Source organism: Lupinus angustifolius, chromosome LG14 (genome assembly GCF_001865875.1).
Source record: "Lupinus angustifolius cultivar Tanjil chromosome LG14, LupAngTanjil_v1.0, whole genome shotgun sequence".
In the NCBI taxonomy this organism is placed as follows: Eukaryota; Viridiplantae; Streptophyta; class Magnoliopsida; order Fabales; family Fabaceae; genus Lupinus; species Lupinus angustifolius.
The window spans coordinates 13,148,593-13,164,525 of record NC_032022.1 but is presented as its reverse complement, the minus strand read 5'-3'; the positions used below and the strand labels follow the sequence as shown (position 1 = coordinate 13,164,525).

Here is a 15,933-nt window from a genome sequence, read left to right as displayed (position 1 = left end):
CTGGCATTTTAGCTGTCTTCGAGAACATTAACGTCATCTTCTTTTTCAACCATAAGCAGGAAGATTAATAATACTAGACAAATATTTATTTATTATATTATTTTTAATAATAAAAATAATTTTTTTTAATTACAAAAATAAATATGTTATTAAAAATTTATTTTCCTTTATTTTTTTCTACATTAATTGATGGAATCCTTACTGAAGCACGAAGACGTGCATGCGACAAACTCCAACCCTCTCTCCACGTGTCCCTTCTCTTCAGATACTCTTTTGTTAGGTAGTCACCTAATCATAACGGTTCATTTAATAAAATCACATTTAATATTTTTTCCCATAGTCTCCCATACATTAATTAGTTATAGTATCTATTAGGTATTAGCTGTATCTTTTACGCTAAATATGAAATATTTATTTCTGAAGTACAATTATAATTTTTGATTGAAGATATACATATATATATATATATATACATACATATATATATATATATATATATTCTAAGCTCATCGTCATACATCCTAATCCTGTAAAACTGGAATGGACAGGTGCCCAATGATTCTAAGTAAATGAAAAATAATATATCTTCTGTTGTATTTTTCTCTTGTTTCTATTCCAAGAAGATGATATATATCACACAAAAAATATTTTATTTATTAATCATTAGTTTATTAGTGATATATCTCACTTTTTCTTGTAGCTAGAATGATTAATACGAGAATTTAGTAGGATGATATATCATTACTCTAAGTATATTTTGATTAATAATTAAGTGGCATTTCCTGCCAACAATCACTATTATTTTTTGGTACTACTAATGTATTCTCTCACCCTTCTTAAGTAAATAACTAATTTCTTTTGAGATACGTAATTGTTATTCCCTTAATACCTTATAATCAACTATAATCGATGTATATCCGATTCCTATAGTAGAGGTGAGATTGTGAGAATTCATATTTTATAATGTCTATATTGTTACTATTTAATACAACGTGGTAATGGTATTTTGTATTTGCATGCATCCCCTATTCACCCTTTAATATTATCATGTTTAGGTGGGGGGTTTCCCTTCTGAATAGCATGTTTGGATGGTTATAATTCGAATATCATGCAAAATTTCAATTTATGATTTGGATGTTGATTAATGGTTAAATTACAATATGTAGAAGCAAAAATTTAGAGATTCAGTAAAATAAGAGTCTACATATAAATAATCATCGTTAGCGAATAAGTTATATAAAAATAATTATCGAATAAAATTTAGAATATTAGATAAAGGGTGCTGATTTTAAAAAATTGAAAAATATTAAATGAAGGTATGTCCTTTTTATAACAACAACTTATATATGTGTGATTTTATTAGCTTCTAGCTTCAATAAAAAATAAGATGCGTCTGAAAAAGAGAGATTAATCACTTGGAAGATTTAAAAAATCATTTTAGAACAGTAATAACAATCAAACATTTATTTCATTCTCTACCGTAACTCAAAAAGTATATTCTGTTTTTTTTGTGAGGGGTGCTATAGTAGTGAAAAAAGTAACAAAAAAAAAACAATTCTACCTTTGTTCATTTAGTGACGATTTAATAATATTATTTTTACTATTAAATGGTAACAATTTTAAGTTGATATTTGTTTTTTAGATTTATTTTTAATGCATGTGGAGATAAAGATAAAGAGTAAGAAATGTAATTTAACTTATTATTAATTAAAGAGAAGTTGTTAAATTTGGTGGTTCAACACCAATGGATGCAGTCTCATAGCATCAAAATATCATCTGAATTTGTTTTTTTTTGCTTATCTATATGTTCTCTGTATAAACAAGATATCACCTTTTGTTTAAATCTTTGAGTACAAAGTATAAATAATTACAATACTTTAAGAGTAAATTTTTTAAATTTATTCCTTATTATATTCATCAATTATATTTTATGAACATCTAATGATTTATATATACCTAGTAATTCAAATTATATATTATTGGATTCCCTAAAATCGGTAGCTAGGATGAGGAGTAAGTTTAAGTGGATCCTCCCCTAAATAATATATAGAATAAATTAAATTAGTTTTATTTGTTTGTATCTAGTCAACAATCTTCTATACATAGATAAATTTGACACCAAAACTTATAAGCTAAACCAGACAAGTCATGCAGTGGACAAACATATAAGGTTATTTTTTCATTAAAAAATAGTAGCAGTATATAAAAGAATAACACAAGGTGTTCCCATCCCACATCTTGTGTATATCTACTTAATAAGTTATTTTTCAGAGACCCCTTGATTTAAACGTTGGCCACAACGTTTTTAATTAATAATTAAGTTTCAAACCCAGCATCATAAATAAACTCCTCTATATAGGAACCGGTTTGCCAACTTAAACACATCTTTTGACACACATGTATACGCATGTTTTGATATTTTACCTACTACATAATATATAACAAAAATTCATTTTTTTAAATAAAAGAAGTATAAAATTTGATTAGAAGTACATATCGATTACAGTTGTACCTTTCTTCTCTTCGTCTTTTTCTTGTATTCTTTAACTATAATTGTAAAAGTAATGACTTTGCCAATACCGTTGATTGAGGTAGACATCAATGTGCTACATAATTTAATATTAAAAGTTTTGGGTTTTGGCTTATTTTTTTTTAAATTGTGCTTTGTTCATATGTTACATGGAAAGTGTGAAAGAACAAAATATAAGAGATTCGTTATCGTAAATATATGATGGAGGATAATTTGGCGGTGCCCAATGTCTCATGTGCACGTGCATGTGCTGATGTGTGCATGTAACAATGGTTTCTAGGACTCACTAGTTAGATTCCATGTTGTTTACAGTACAAAATAATGTTATGTTATGATAGGAGCAAATATATAATAATGTTTGTTCGATATAAAAAACTTATTGATGCATAAATATATAATTGTAAAATTACTAATATTAGACTGCAAAAAAAAAATCTTGTGTTTTTTATCTTTTGACAATCCTTATATTCTCTCTTTCCTAATGATATGTTTGGTATAATAGGATATATGGAACGGGAATTAAATGAATTAGTCAAATTCAGCAGCTCTAAAAAGGGAAGGTACGAAAGTTATAAAATATACTTGTGAAATAACTCTAAAGTCTCATTGGTAAGAGCCCTTCAAAAGAAAGAAATGAAATAGAAAAGAGTTGCAAAACCAAAAAAAATAGAAAAAAGTGAAACATAAGGGAGTATATTGAATTTAGGATATGAGCCGTTTTGGTTTCAAATAGGAAAACTTTATTTGATGGATAACTTTTATATGGAAATGGGACACCAAATAAGGAGTCTTTCTTTTGCTTTGTGAAATGATAGTGGAAAAAAAGATAAGAGTTTAAAATATATATATTGTAATTGTAAAAAAATTTATATTATTAAAAGATCATCTATTATTGATTTATATTATTTTTGTTTGAGAGTTAATAGTGGTTAGCTAATGAGTGAGAGATGATTTACTGACAGTATAAAAAATACTTACATTTTTAGTTTATATATATTAAATCCAAAAATATAAAGATGTTTGCTATGAATGAGATTATAAAAATCTAGTGTTAATATTCAAAGTTATTATACAAATATAATATTTAAAATATCTGTCTAAATTATTATACACGAGGAATTGTTCAAAGACTGAACAGTTTGTACCCGTGAGTCATATATATAAGACTGCAAGTTGTGCCCCTCCACTCTTAACTTACATCTTCTCGTGGAACTTTATTTAAAATGAAGCTTTATATATATGATCGAAAATACTATTACTTGGTTTTCAATTTTTAATTCTAATTATTATGTAAAAATATAAAAAACGAAAAGTTGTCCAACTCTAACATTACTCTTATATATTATAAAGGTAATTTCAAGTTTGAACCATGAATAAGATACTATATATATAATATATATAATAAAGTGATTGCTATCAAGATTCAAGTGTAATCCATGTGAGTGTATGCTTGATCAGCCTTCACCACACACAAATGAAACTATCAGGACAATTTAGGTCAGGTTTGACAACTCATAAACTCACTGGAAAGTTACTATCATATGTATAATCATATATATATATATATATATATATATATATATATATATAATATCTGTATATATTCCCTTAAAGTTTAATTTGATAAAATATATTATAGTACATGACATGTGCTTGTTATAGCAGGCAGCAAGTTAAAGTTTCACGATTTGATGAATTGACCCGAAGTACAATTATTACCTACTTCCTTCACTTTCCACCTAAATCTATAGTATAATAAAGTGATTGCTATAAAGATTAAAGTGCTCCTAAATTTATCAATTGTTAGGCACAAAGATAGTTCGTAGTAAGTGTTGATCCATGGATTCTAATGTATCTTACCTTCCTAAAAAAAATCGTAAAAGTGATACATATATAATAAGTTAATAACAAACACAATATGCATGCACGTAGTTTTTTATTTGGACGGTGACACGGTGTAGTGTACAGTTAATTAATAGTCTGCATAGGAAAAAAGTTTCATGACCAATTTGGAAGATGAAATAGTTTTTTTTAAATCATTTTCACACTGTTTCCTTAGAATGGACGTAGAGATAATGGATGGAACATAAGTGAGTAATATGTAGAAATAATATTTATTATGTACCAAATTAGTTGTCAGCATTAGCAACCTAAAAAGTGGAAGTTCTAAAATTTCTACTCCTTATATTTAGATTCTCTTGAATACCATTTAGCTAAGCATCTCTTTTCTAATATTCTGAATTTTTTTATATGCAAAAGGCAATATTATTAAAAATAAGTGACGGTTACAAGATTTGCAAAATGAAATTTTCAGAAAAGAAAATTTAAGACAAATGAGTGGCACAATCACAAGGATTGGTTATCTATCCAATTAGAATAAGGTAGTGTGAACAAGTTATACCTTCCGCTAATTTAAAATCAATAGTAAATTCCAGCCTAAAGGGTTTTCTAATAAAGATAACCAAGATACATTTCTAAATAATATTTGCAATAGGATACAGATATATTGCTTCTCCTCTTCAAATTTTGTTTTTAATTGCAAAATCATTATCTAAGTTATACACAACATTAATTGATCTAGAGAAATGTTTCTTACAATATTTTTGGACAAGATTGGGATAATATTTCATTTATATGCACATAAGTAAATATAGAAGTATAGCCATTTTTCATAAATAAAGAAATATAATATGTATCTAAATGTTTGGTGAAAATAGAGTTGTGAAAATGAGTTAAACTAATTTAGTTGTGGGTTGATAATTTGCTGACCCAGCTCATTGCAGATTGGGGATCAAATGAACTACCCCATTATTAATTAGGCCACTTATTTTTCTTTAGTTGACTTCAAAATAAAATAAATAAAGTAAAATAAGCACCCTTAAAAAATTTAAACTTGGAGATAGTTAACCTATATTAATTTTTTTAAAAATTTATTGTTATTTTTTCTCTCATACACCAAAGTCTAAGAAAAATTTACATTACGATTGGGTCGCTCATTTAAATGTTTAATTTCTCGAATGAGTCAGTGAAACAATAAAATGATATAAACATCAAATAATTACAAAATTGGAAAAAGTGTGTTGATTTTCTAAGTTATTTTAATTCTTCAAATTTTTTATTTGAATCTGCTCACAATTATCTAAACACATAATCCAAATTATGCATCTGAAATAAGAATGAAATGATTTATAAAATCATTACATTATTAAGCTCTACTACTTAAAAATGGGTTTAAGGTATAAAGTAATAAAACTAGCAACAACAAAAACAATTTATATGATTAAATGAAAATAGAAAATATAACTTAAATGACCTATATTATACAAATTAAAAACTTATAGAATCACGTTAAAAATATAGATAACTTAACAGTTTTGTTTATCTAGATATAAAGTCAAAACTTAAAATAACTTCTCTTATGGTGTAATTTTCATTTTTTTGTTTTGCCCTTAACATTATTTAATTTTTACAAAAAAATCATATAATCCTAAGCAATCACCACCAATATATTAATTAACTATCTCACCTTAAATTAAATATTATCATAAACACAAAAAAATATAATATAAAGTATACCGAACACAACAAATACATTCTAATTTAAAAAAATGAAATATATAAAAATTGAATATATAGTATCATGCAATACTTATTATAAAAATCAAAACATGGTGTAATTTATAATTCTCTATTTTGCCCTTACCTATTTTCTATTTTCTACAAAAAAAAAGCATATAATCTAATATTCATATCCCTATTACATGTCCCATTTATTTTTTTAATTGTGTCTTCTTCTTAATTTTATAACCACATTTTTTTTATTTACTTACAAAACAAAAATATTTTGTAATAATATTTATCTCTTAAGTGTATTCTTCCAACTTCAATATTCAATAACAATGTTTTATAAATATGATTTTTTCTTCTCAATTTCTACAAAACTAAACCTTGGTCATTAAAGTTAGTTTTGTATACCCCAATACAACATATTTGTATATATAAAAGAATCAAACCCGAAATATCATAATTTAATAATTAAATTAGTTGGGCATTATTGGTTAGTTGCCTTTATTAATTTCCGTTTTTGTGTTTACTTGAAATGTCTGAAGCTTTGATTTGCAGAAAGAACGAGATGTTGGCTTAAATTAACTCCACAAAAGGTGGAAGTGCGTCTTGATGAAGTCTTACTATTCATGGATCTACCTAGTTTCATGCCTCAATCAACATCATGATGGGTTAACAAGTCAAAAACAACAAGTAATCTTAATGAATAACCTGAAAACAACAACACATGCAACTTTCCCACCAGAAACTACACCTATGTTCCCTGCTAAATGGGTAATCAACACAAGTACAAGAATACAAATATGTCAAGGATAAGTGTTGGTGTAACAAAAATCACCACCAAGCTATATAGTTCCTTGTATCATACGGTAAACATGAGCGAAATTGACGTACATGTTTTTTTTTATAAATAAGAGTATAATCTGAAATAAGAAATTAATCTTTTCTAAAATATAAAACTAGTTTTATATTATAGATCATTCTCGTATTGATAGGTTGATGTTTGTTCTATGGGCAGAAACATGAATTTTATTAGTTTCCCTTGTCCACGTATGATATTAATACTCCATACAATAATATCCACGTACTATTCAACTGTTTTCTTTATTTTCTTTCTATCCCTTTTCAAATTGTTTTTTAGAAGTAAAATAATTTAACCTCAATTTCTTTAATTGTAATTTGTTCATTAATAAGAGCCTCATATGGTACAATTTATCCCTATATTTTTTAAATGGGAAATTATCCCTATAAATTTTAATCCATGTGATTTATCTGTTAAAAAACCCATTGGAAAGTTAAACTAAAATAAATTGCAGTTTTATTTGCTTTATTTAATTGATAAAATAGCATTCATTAAGTTCTACATATTAAAAATTAATGATTTTGGTGGCATTGTAATTATAATCAAAAGGACAAGCTTGTACATTACAGAATAATTTTGTTTGAATTTATTGTCTATTTGCGTTTATTTGGGTTGGCAGATACTCATAAAACCAGTCACCATATCGCCAAATGGGCCTGCTTGAATAGTAGCCCATACGATGGCTCCACAGATGTGCTCAAGAATCACGATTAATAGTACATATTATTGACGAAAAATATTTTGTTCAGTAATGTTATATTCTCATACCCACAAGAAAATGACATGTGTCCTTATAAATCAATCATTAATAAATAAAGTATAATTTTATGACACATGTCACTTTCTTATGGGTAAGATAATACATCAATTCCCAAAAAAATTATATCACAATGTTTTGTTTTTCTTTTATACTACTAAATGTATTTTTTCATCTTTTTGGATAAAAAATTCATCCATTTCGAAATTTTAAATGTTTATTGTACTTATATTAAAAAGGAAACTAATTATAAATAAAATTTGTTATAAACGAAAAATATGAATAAAATGGTTTGTATGAGATTGTGCCAAAATTAAAGAACACCACAAATTATGACATATGTTACATTTGTTTGGAATGATATATGGAGTTGGGGCCTGTATGTCGCCCACTCATCCATGCAACTGGAAATGACGGAATAGATCGATAAAAGTTCCATGTCTAATAGAAGTACTATATTGGTAAGGCTTTCTAGCACTTATTACGAGGTTTAGACCGAAGTTCCCAAACCGTAGCATATGCAAAATAAGTGCTAGTATAATAAAAAAACTGAGTTTAATATCTATTTATTAATAGTATAAAGTTTCTATATAATTAATATATTATTTATTTTATACAAATTTAGATATTATCTGTTATATATATTATTTTTATTTAAGAGTTAATTATAATTAATATACAAATGAAAGCTTCAATACTTAGTGTATAGTCAGTACAAATTAAACATGAATGGTAGCTTTGATATGTCTTACACATCAATGATGACATACTAAAAGTGTAAAAAAAAGCTCTTAAATGTCTGGGTATAAATATTAAATACAAAATAATATCTTATCCTTTCTTCTATCCATAACAATTATATTATAGATATAACCAATATTTATATCGTTCGGGAAAGGAAAACAAATGGTAAGACAACAAAAGTGTAAATTGATACATCTCGATTCAGCACTTTTCATCAACAGAAAATTAATTTCGAAACTCCAATAGAAAACAAACACACAGCTAATGGTATTTTAGATTTTTATTTAATTTTGTTTGAATCATGGCTATCAAATATTATACAAACAAACGGATTTTGTCCTGTCGGTGTAAATTGTCTAGGACAGAAACTCTGACAACAACATATAGACCATGAGAAAATATTTCAAGCATAGATCGCTATCTAATTTATCTGATTAAAATCTATCCATCACTGTCCAAAAAATTTGTCCATGAAGAAGGTTTAACCAGAAATAGGCCCCATCAGTAAAGAGTTGGCACTTACTCATAAAATAAGGTATTATGCACTATTGCTGGTTACTGAAAAGCAGTTAATCAGAACTTTACCATTTTCAACCGCACCAAGAGCATTGAACAACATTGTTACTCTTTCTCCACTAGATAATTACGAAGCACAATGCTGAGGGAGTGGTTTAAACGTCATTACTTGTTTGAGATAAATTGAGAGATTAGGAGCCATTTAGGCTTTAGAAGTTAGTGTTGGAGATCTACTGATGCAGCGATTTGGGTAAATAGTAGCTTCGAAATATCAGGCATGGAAGTCACTTCAAGCCAGCAATGGAATTAGGACAAAAGTAGTCACATTTTTATGTTCTCGAGCAACTTGAATTATGCGATTCTTAGGCACATTAAGTTCTTGAAACAAATATATAACTGTTGAATAAAGACCATCTTAAGCATAGGTAATTTGAAGTTGCTTTTCCTTTTGAAATCCTTACGTGTTGTTAAGATCTGAATATTTAATGCACGATGGTAAGCATAACAATAATGATTTTCTATGTACCAAATAATGATGACTATGCTTATGAGCTTAGAATGAAAGAAAAAGAATTACATTATTACCCGCTCATATTTTCATCTGATTAGCTAACATGAATTACATGGGAGAACCAACTGCAAACGGCATTCATTTGTGCCCATCAGTAAAAAAAAATTGGAGGGGAAAAATATTTGAAGACTAAGCTGTAATTTGACCTTCATCAGAAAGATGATCTGAAAGAATTTGGCCGAAGATGTCAGGACAAGAGTCCCAATTTCCTTCTTCTCTGGCCTCCCAATACCCTCCTATATAGCGGTATGTTCCGCTCGCTTTATCCTTAGAAAACCACTGTGGTTGCCAACCCCTCTCTTGCATCTTCCGTGCCTGTATTCCATTCGAAACAAATACGTGATCAATTACAAGTTTACAACCATTAATATGACATGAAATCCACTAGCATATCACTTACTCCAATTTCCTTCCTCCTCATAAAGTCACATTCTAAATTTTTTCTTAATGGACATTCAGATTTCATGAATTCTAGCCAAATATGACGAACCAAGAAACCACTCATATCTCTCTAAGCATTAAGCTATAGCCTACAACTCAAACTAATGAAGCAAGATACAGAAAACATAAAATGCAACAGGCACCTGGCGTTGCCGCTGCTCTAGTCGTAACTTTTCTGAATTTGCCATCTCAAACTCCCCATTTTCCAAATACCTCTGGTCTGGTCTTAATCTGGAATCTGTAGGTGGTAGTTTTTCCTATATATTCAACAGATTAAATTGATAATCAGCGTCAAGCAAAGCAGGGCAAAAACACACACACAATATGCACAGTATGATGATACAACTATTTTGTTCCTTTCCTTGGTTTTTCTAGTTACATTGAAATGTTTATAAGTCACCTGTGTTAAAGAAAAGGTTAAAATGTTCCCTAGGTATTGCCAAAAGTGACCTTTACATGCAGAAAATTGCAGTAGAAAATAAAGAAAACATTTGCCTTTTCAGAACTAATTCTTTATAGGAAAAAAAAGTGATAAACAAAAACAGTGGCAACAAAAAATATAGTATCAGTTACACAACATACCTTCAACCCAGGAGTAAGTTCATTTAATGTGATGGCAAAACGAGTGAAGTTATATCTGGTTGGATCTGTAGGAGGCTTGCTCCTCTTCCAGAGTAAACGGGCTTCTGACAATGATTCAAGACCTTTCCCCTTTCCACTGTAGTCTCCATTAACATAATGCATGCTTTCATCCCATTTCCCAAACAAAGTTGCTGCTGTTTTTCCATTCCTATCTAGAACAACACCATGAACCTAAAGAAACAGGTCAACCACAATAAGAGACAATCCTCTGCAACAAAATTTCATTTATTCTTGAATAATGGTACAACGGTAAATGAGAAGGCCATATAATAGCAAAGGCCTGATCATTTTTCTCAAATAGAAATATGAGCATTGATGAAAAGTTTGTGCATATGAAGTCTATACAGGGAGGCAACTATGCAAAGAGCAAAGGCAGTTTAACATAATAGCTAAAAGGCAAAAGATAGACTATATCTGAACAAAGAAAAAAAATTCATGCAACAGATATGAAGCACCTGATGAGGATTTCGATCAATTATAGATTGTTCCTTGAATTTTAGTCTGCATGAGTAATCTTGGTTTCCTTGTATACGCATTGTACCATAGTGATCACAGTACAACTTTCCCAATATGAGATTATATATGGATGTAGTAACCTGAAAGAACAAGTAAATTTCAGTTTCAAACCGAACCAGGAAACCATTGCAGTTGAAGCAATTAAAATGTACCTTGCTCCACTCGAAAACCTCACCATCATCAAACTCCAAAGTCAATGTACCAACAGGGTCAAGCTGAATTGACCGGCCCCAAAATTTGCTCTTTAGGTTGCTATCACCCCAAAATTTCCAACCTGTACCCTCACAGTGGCATGCAACTATCATAGGGTGATGACTGACCTGAGAGGAAGCAGAAATATAAATAGTTTAAAACAAGGTACATAGAGCAAAAAAACAGAAACATGTCCCTTGTTGACAGCAAAGTTCAAATTGTATTGTGTCCATAGGTTTCTATAGAACTTCCTTCAAATTATGATCCTCCATATCAGGAAATATGACTCTTAATACATACAATTTTAATGAAATGAACTATTCAAATAGCTCCCGTTATGACCTCAAATTATTCAAATAGCTCTCATTATGACTGCCCCCATAAAAAGGGAAAAAATATATTTTAAGGAAACAAACAGCCCAAACCCTGTCAGATATATGATCTAGGAAAAAATGGAGAGGAAAGCTAAAGGAAGAAGAAAAGACTTTCGTAGTTTGATTGAGTTGGAAAAAAGTGATATATAATTAAAATCACTGTATAAGATTTGAGCAGACCTTCTCTGAGAAAAAACGAAGGCCTTTATCTGGGAACTTAGCCTCATATGTTTCCCCAAGTAATGGATTAAATGGTTTGCAAATCCTTCCTTCAGTTGAAGCATAGCCAGATACAGCAAAAGCAGCAACATAGAGAATCCTCATGAGGCTATTACCCTACATGGCATCTCCATTTAGTTAAAAATGGGAAGAACGTACTCAATATTGCATCAAAAGAACTGAAAGCAAAAAAACTCAACAAAGTGTGGCATTTTATCTCATATGAAATGAAACTATTCTTCTAAAGCATGCCTTGGTATAGGCATCCAAGATATAATGACAGCACAGAAGTGGTAGAACAATATAGACCTATCAGCCAAATCCAGACTTACCCTTCTTCCCCATTCATATGCTTGGTCCAGCAGATATGAATACTCCATTTCTTCACAACACTTTTGCAGGGATGAGAGAGGCTCATTAAAATAAACAGGAAGGCAAACTTTTGTTAGATCCTTCCCAATATTGTCCTTAATCATTGACCAAAGACTGACACCTTTCTCTTTTTCTACAGGGTCAGGCAATTTCTTTCGCCGCTTAACATGAGGGTAGTTTGGTACTGCAATTGTAATTGAAGGATTTATATCCTCCTCCGATTCAAAGGCATAGACCCCTTCATTATCTGAAGAGAAAGATGACACTCTATAATCAGACCCATTACTTTTGAAAGAAGAGGATGATAGAAAATCGCGAGTATCAAAAAAGGCATTCTCATCATCATCTGTGTCCTCCTCTGCAGCATCATGTCTCTCATTATCATCCTCAGAGTCACTTGCAGTTCCTTCTGAATTAAAAAATTGAGAATGGAATGAAAAATTATAAAAGGCAGTTAGGTTTAAGTTTAACAATTGGTTAGTAGGTACGAATAAGCAGGTATTACAAACTATTTGAATACAGCATTTTCAAAAAAGATTCAATGGGAAGAATTAAAAAAATGCAGCAGAAAGGGGAGAGCCTCAGTGCAAAGAGATAATGACATCTAACAGTTTCAAGTTTGAAGAAAATGCATCACCAAATAAATTACACATGTACATTGACCTAGCAGCTGGTGCCAAAATGTTTCAAGTCATAACCATTGTCAGAAAATGGAGAGGCTAGACTGACAGTCAATCACATGGGAGCACTAACGACTAGTAGACAATAGATATAACATCATACAAAACTTACCACTCAAATTTTCATGCCTTAATGTAGAGGAAGCCTCTTGATCATTCCACTGTCTTTGGCTCTCATCAACGACTGTATTCTCCAGATCCACCTTTTCCGTCTACAATAGTATATATACAAGTTTATTAATCTACAAGAAAATTTAAAATAAAACATTCTTAAACAATACGCCAAACACAAAATAGAAAGCATCATTAAGAAGAGATCAAACAATAATCTCTTCGGGGACAAATGAAACCATTTTGCTAAACAAGGGGAACCGTGAAAATATTTGGCAATCAGATGGATTTTAACATTAACAGCCACACACTTATCATCAAAGCAGGATTTACTAGATGTAATTAGAAATTTCATAATAAAAATAAGCATCCTATGTAGAACCCACCCAGCTCTTAACCTATAAGGCAAGATAATTCCAGGTTTGCCAAGATTAAAGAAAATATATTTTCCACTAAGGAAGACACACCTATAAGACACAAATGAAAGGAAAAAGATAGAACCATAACGTAGTAGCATGTAATTATGTACCAAATTATTTAAGAAAACTCACTATTAGACAAAATGTTTTACAAATAGTTGATCGCCTGTGGGGCCTTTGACCGGAAGAAAAATTTCAGAGGAAGATAGATGAACACAATAGACATGTCTCTGATGACAGAGACTTACTTCAGCCTATGCAAATTTATATAAAGAGCATTCAGTTGAACAGACAATTTAATAAGTAGAGAATATAATCTTCTGCCTGGATTCAGCTACTGATGAGACCAATAAAAGTAACAAATCACAATAATAAACTCATAAAGTAATAAAAAAATAAAGGAGCTTTGAAACTTTATATTAACAACCCATTAGCCATGATTTCTTACTTTATTCATTTAAGATTTATATTTTGTACACAATATGATATTGATACCAAATCCTACCTGAGGCAACTATATCAGTATGTACAGATTCAGATTTTGAATACAGGACATGGTATTGATTGTCTGATTGTGTTCAAAGTGAGAAATTTGACAAAATAGTACACCACTTTATTCATAACAGTGGCATAGCTGCATTTCTCTGAAATGAGCTACAGTAACCAGTACTTTTCACCGGCACAAAAAATACTACTTTGTCATTACATGTACCTCTAATTGACGCAAAGTATCAATTAAGATGGAGTGCTTCTGCTTAAGAAGAACAAGCTGGTTTTGCAGGGCTGCAAACTCAGTCCTCATAATTTGCTCGCTGTCCTGAATTGCTGGCTCACTCACCCCCTCTTCTAGAAGCCGATGTCTCAGTTTCTCAGTTGAAACCTTTACATTGTCCACCGGAGCCATCAACTCACTATTCGACATACGAGGGAACATATCCTTTACTGCCTGCAATGCCTCCATCCATGCCACTCTATCTTCTCGTGTCTCCGCCCTCAAGTGCATCCTCTTAGTTCCTGTAAATACCGAAAATCGCTTATCATCCGATTTACTCTCCCGAATACTCGAAACCTGAAAATAGAAACACACAATCTTCCAATGAAAATGCATACAAAAGGATTACTATATTTTATTCTCAGCGTTATCTTTCTAATTATTTAAAATTAGCACATGATTAAGTTGTAGAAAAAAATGAAATTCATTAACTAACATAGGAATATTAAAATCCACACACGATTAAGTTACAGCAGAAAATTGAAATTGAATTGGAACCTTAAGGTGGATTTCACCGAAGGGTTTGCGACGGTTTTGGTAAGAATATGAATTGCTGTTATGAGAGATTCTGCGCATTGATTCTTCACCGATAACTTTGGATCCTTTCTCGGTTTCGAGATTGACGATGATCTTATCGGGACCGTGAATCTTGTAGTAAGAGAGAACACCGTCTTGGAGCACGAACCACCTAGGCCTCCATCCTTTACCGTAATTCACCCACTTGTAAAGTATCCCGGAGATTCCATTACCGACGAGGTCGTTGATCTGCACATCCGTCACAACAACCGCCGGAAGCTGCTTCTCTTCACGCTGACTCCGGCGAGTGTAATCGACGGAGAGGATGCTGCCGTGACTGTTATGGCTGACGCGGGGGATCGCGTCGGATCTAATTGCGGCGGCGGTGGAAGGAAGAGGAGCCATGGTGGCTGTGAAGTCAGTGAAAGGATTCGGTGAGGGTTTGACTGGTGAACACTGATCGGAAACCGTGGAAACGCAGCAGAAAGGATGCATGTGGAATATGTTCTTTTTTATATTGCGGAGTCGTTGTTAAATTTGACGGCGGCGCAGCCGGTGATAGCGGTGGTGATTTGGAGCAAGTTCATGATATTATATTATCGGTGATCACTGAGTAAGGAAATGGGAGGGGATTTTATCGAAGCGAAAATCGCGTGAGATAAAAACGGTTACGTCTGAGCAGAAAAGATTTGAAGTAAAGTGTGATATCAATTTAGAATAAAAATAAATATTATTTATATATGTGGCATCAAGTGTGAATGTAAGGACAAGTTCTAATTTCGAATTTAGAATATTAGTATTAAATGAGCGCGTTATTAGTTATTAATTATTAATTATAGTTACTTTACTACCCTTCAAAAATAAATAAATATTAATAGTTCCGGTGAGATGAGGTGGCAGTGGGGGTAGAAAGGTAAAAAGAGAAGGTGGTGTATGAAGGGTTTTTTAATTTTTAAACTGAAGTAGGGTTGCGATTGCATGCAACAAGGGTGCAGGGGATCTAGTGAGAAAGAGACGTCGGATTAATAAAAGAGTGACACGTGGGGAGATAAATAGGGACATTTGGAGGCTGCTGAGTGAAAAAATGAGCTCGACTGGAATTTAGCATATCCTTAGGATATGGAGATAAATATAT

The 15,933-nt window shown here is 30.9% G+C and overlaps 1 protein-coding gene across 3 annotated transcripts; it reads right to left on the bottom strand.

The window, feature by feature from the left end:
- LOC109326911 (oxysterol-binding protein-related protein 1C-like) lies at window positions 9,438-15,501 on the bottom strand. 3 transcript variants are annotated; one of them, XM_019559812.1, is made up of 11 exons: window positions 14,781-15,501; window positions 14,223-14,579; window positions 13,093-13,192; window positions 12,261-12,709; window positions 11,890-12,045; window positions 11,296-11,463; window positions 11,083-11,223; window positions 10,568-10,798; window positions 10,129-10,242; window positions 9,675-9,859; window positions 9,438-9,606 (listed from the first exon to the last, which is right to left on the bottom strand). In XM_019559812.1, coding segments are annotated over exons 1-11 (2,415 nt in total). In that variant the 5' UTR covers window positions 15,294-15,501; the 3' UTR covers window positions 9,438-9,605. The 3 variants fall into 3 exon arrangements, with proteins under 3 accessions (XP_019415357.1, XP_019415358.1, XP_019415356.1); XM_019559813.1 differs by having other exon boundaries at window positions 9,498-9,859; window positions 12,261-12,706; XM_019559811.1 differs by having other exon boundaries at window positions 9,498-9,859; window positions 14,781-15,500.

Coding starts and splice junctions, on each gene's coding strand:
- LOC109326911 (XM_019559812.1), bottom strand. CDS start 15,293: ATGCATCCTTTCTGCTGCGTTTCCACGGTTTCCGATCAGTGTTCACCA. Junction 12,046..12,260: donor CATATGAATGGGGAAGAAGG/GTAAGTCTGGAT, acceptor GATGCCATGTAG/GGTAATAGCCTCATGAGGAT. Junction 10,799..11,082: donor TTGATCGAAATCCTCATCAG/GTGCTTCATATC, acceptor CTGTTTCTTTAG/GTTCATGGTGTTGTTCTAGA.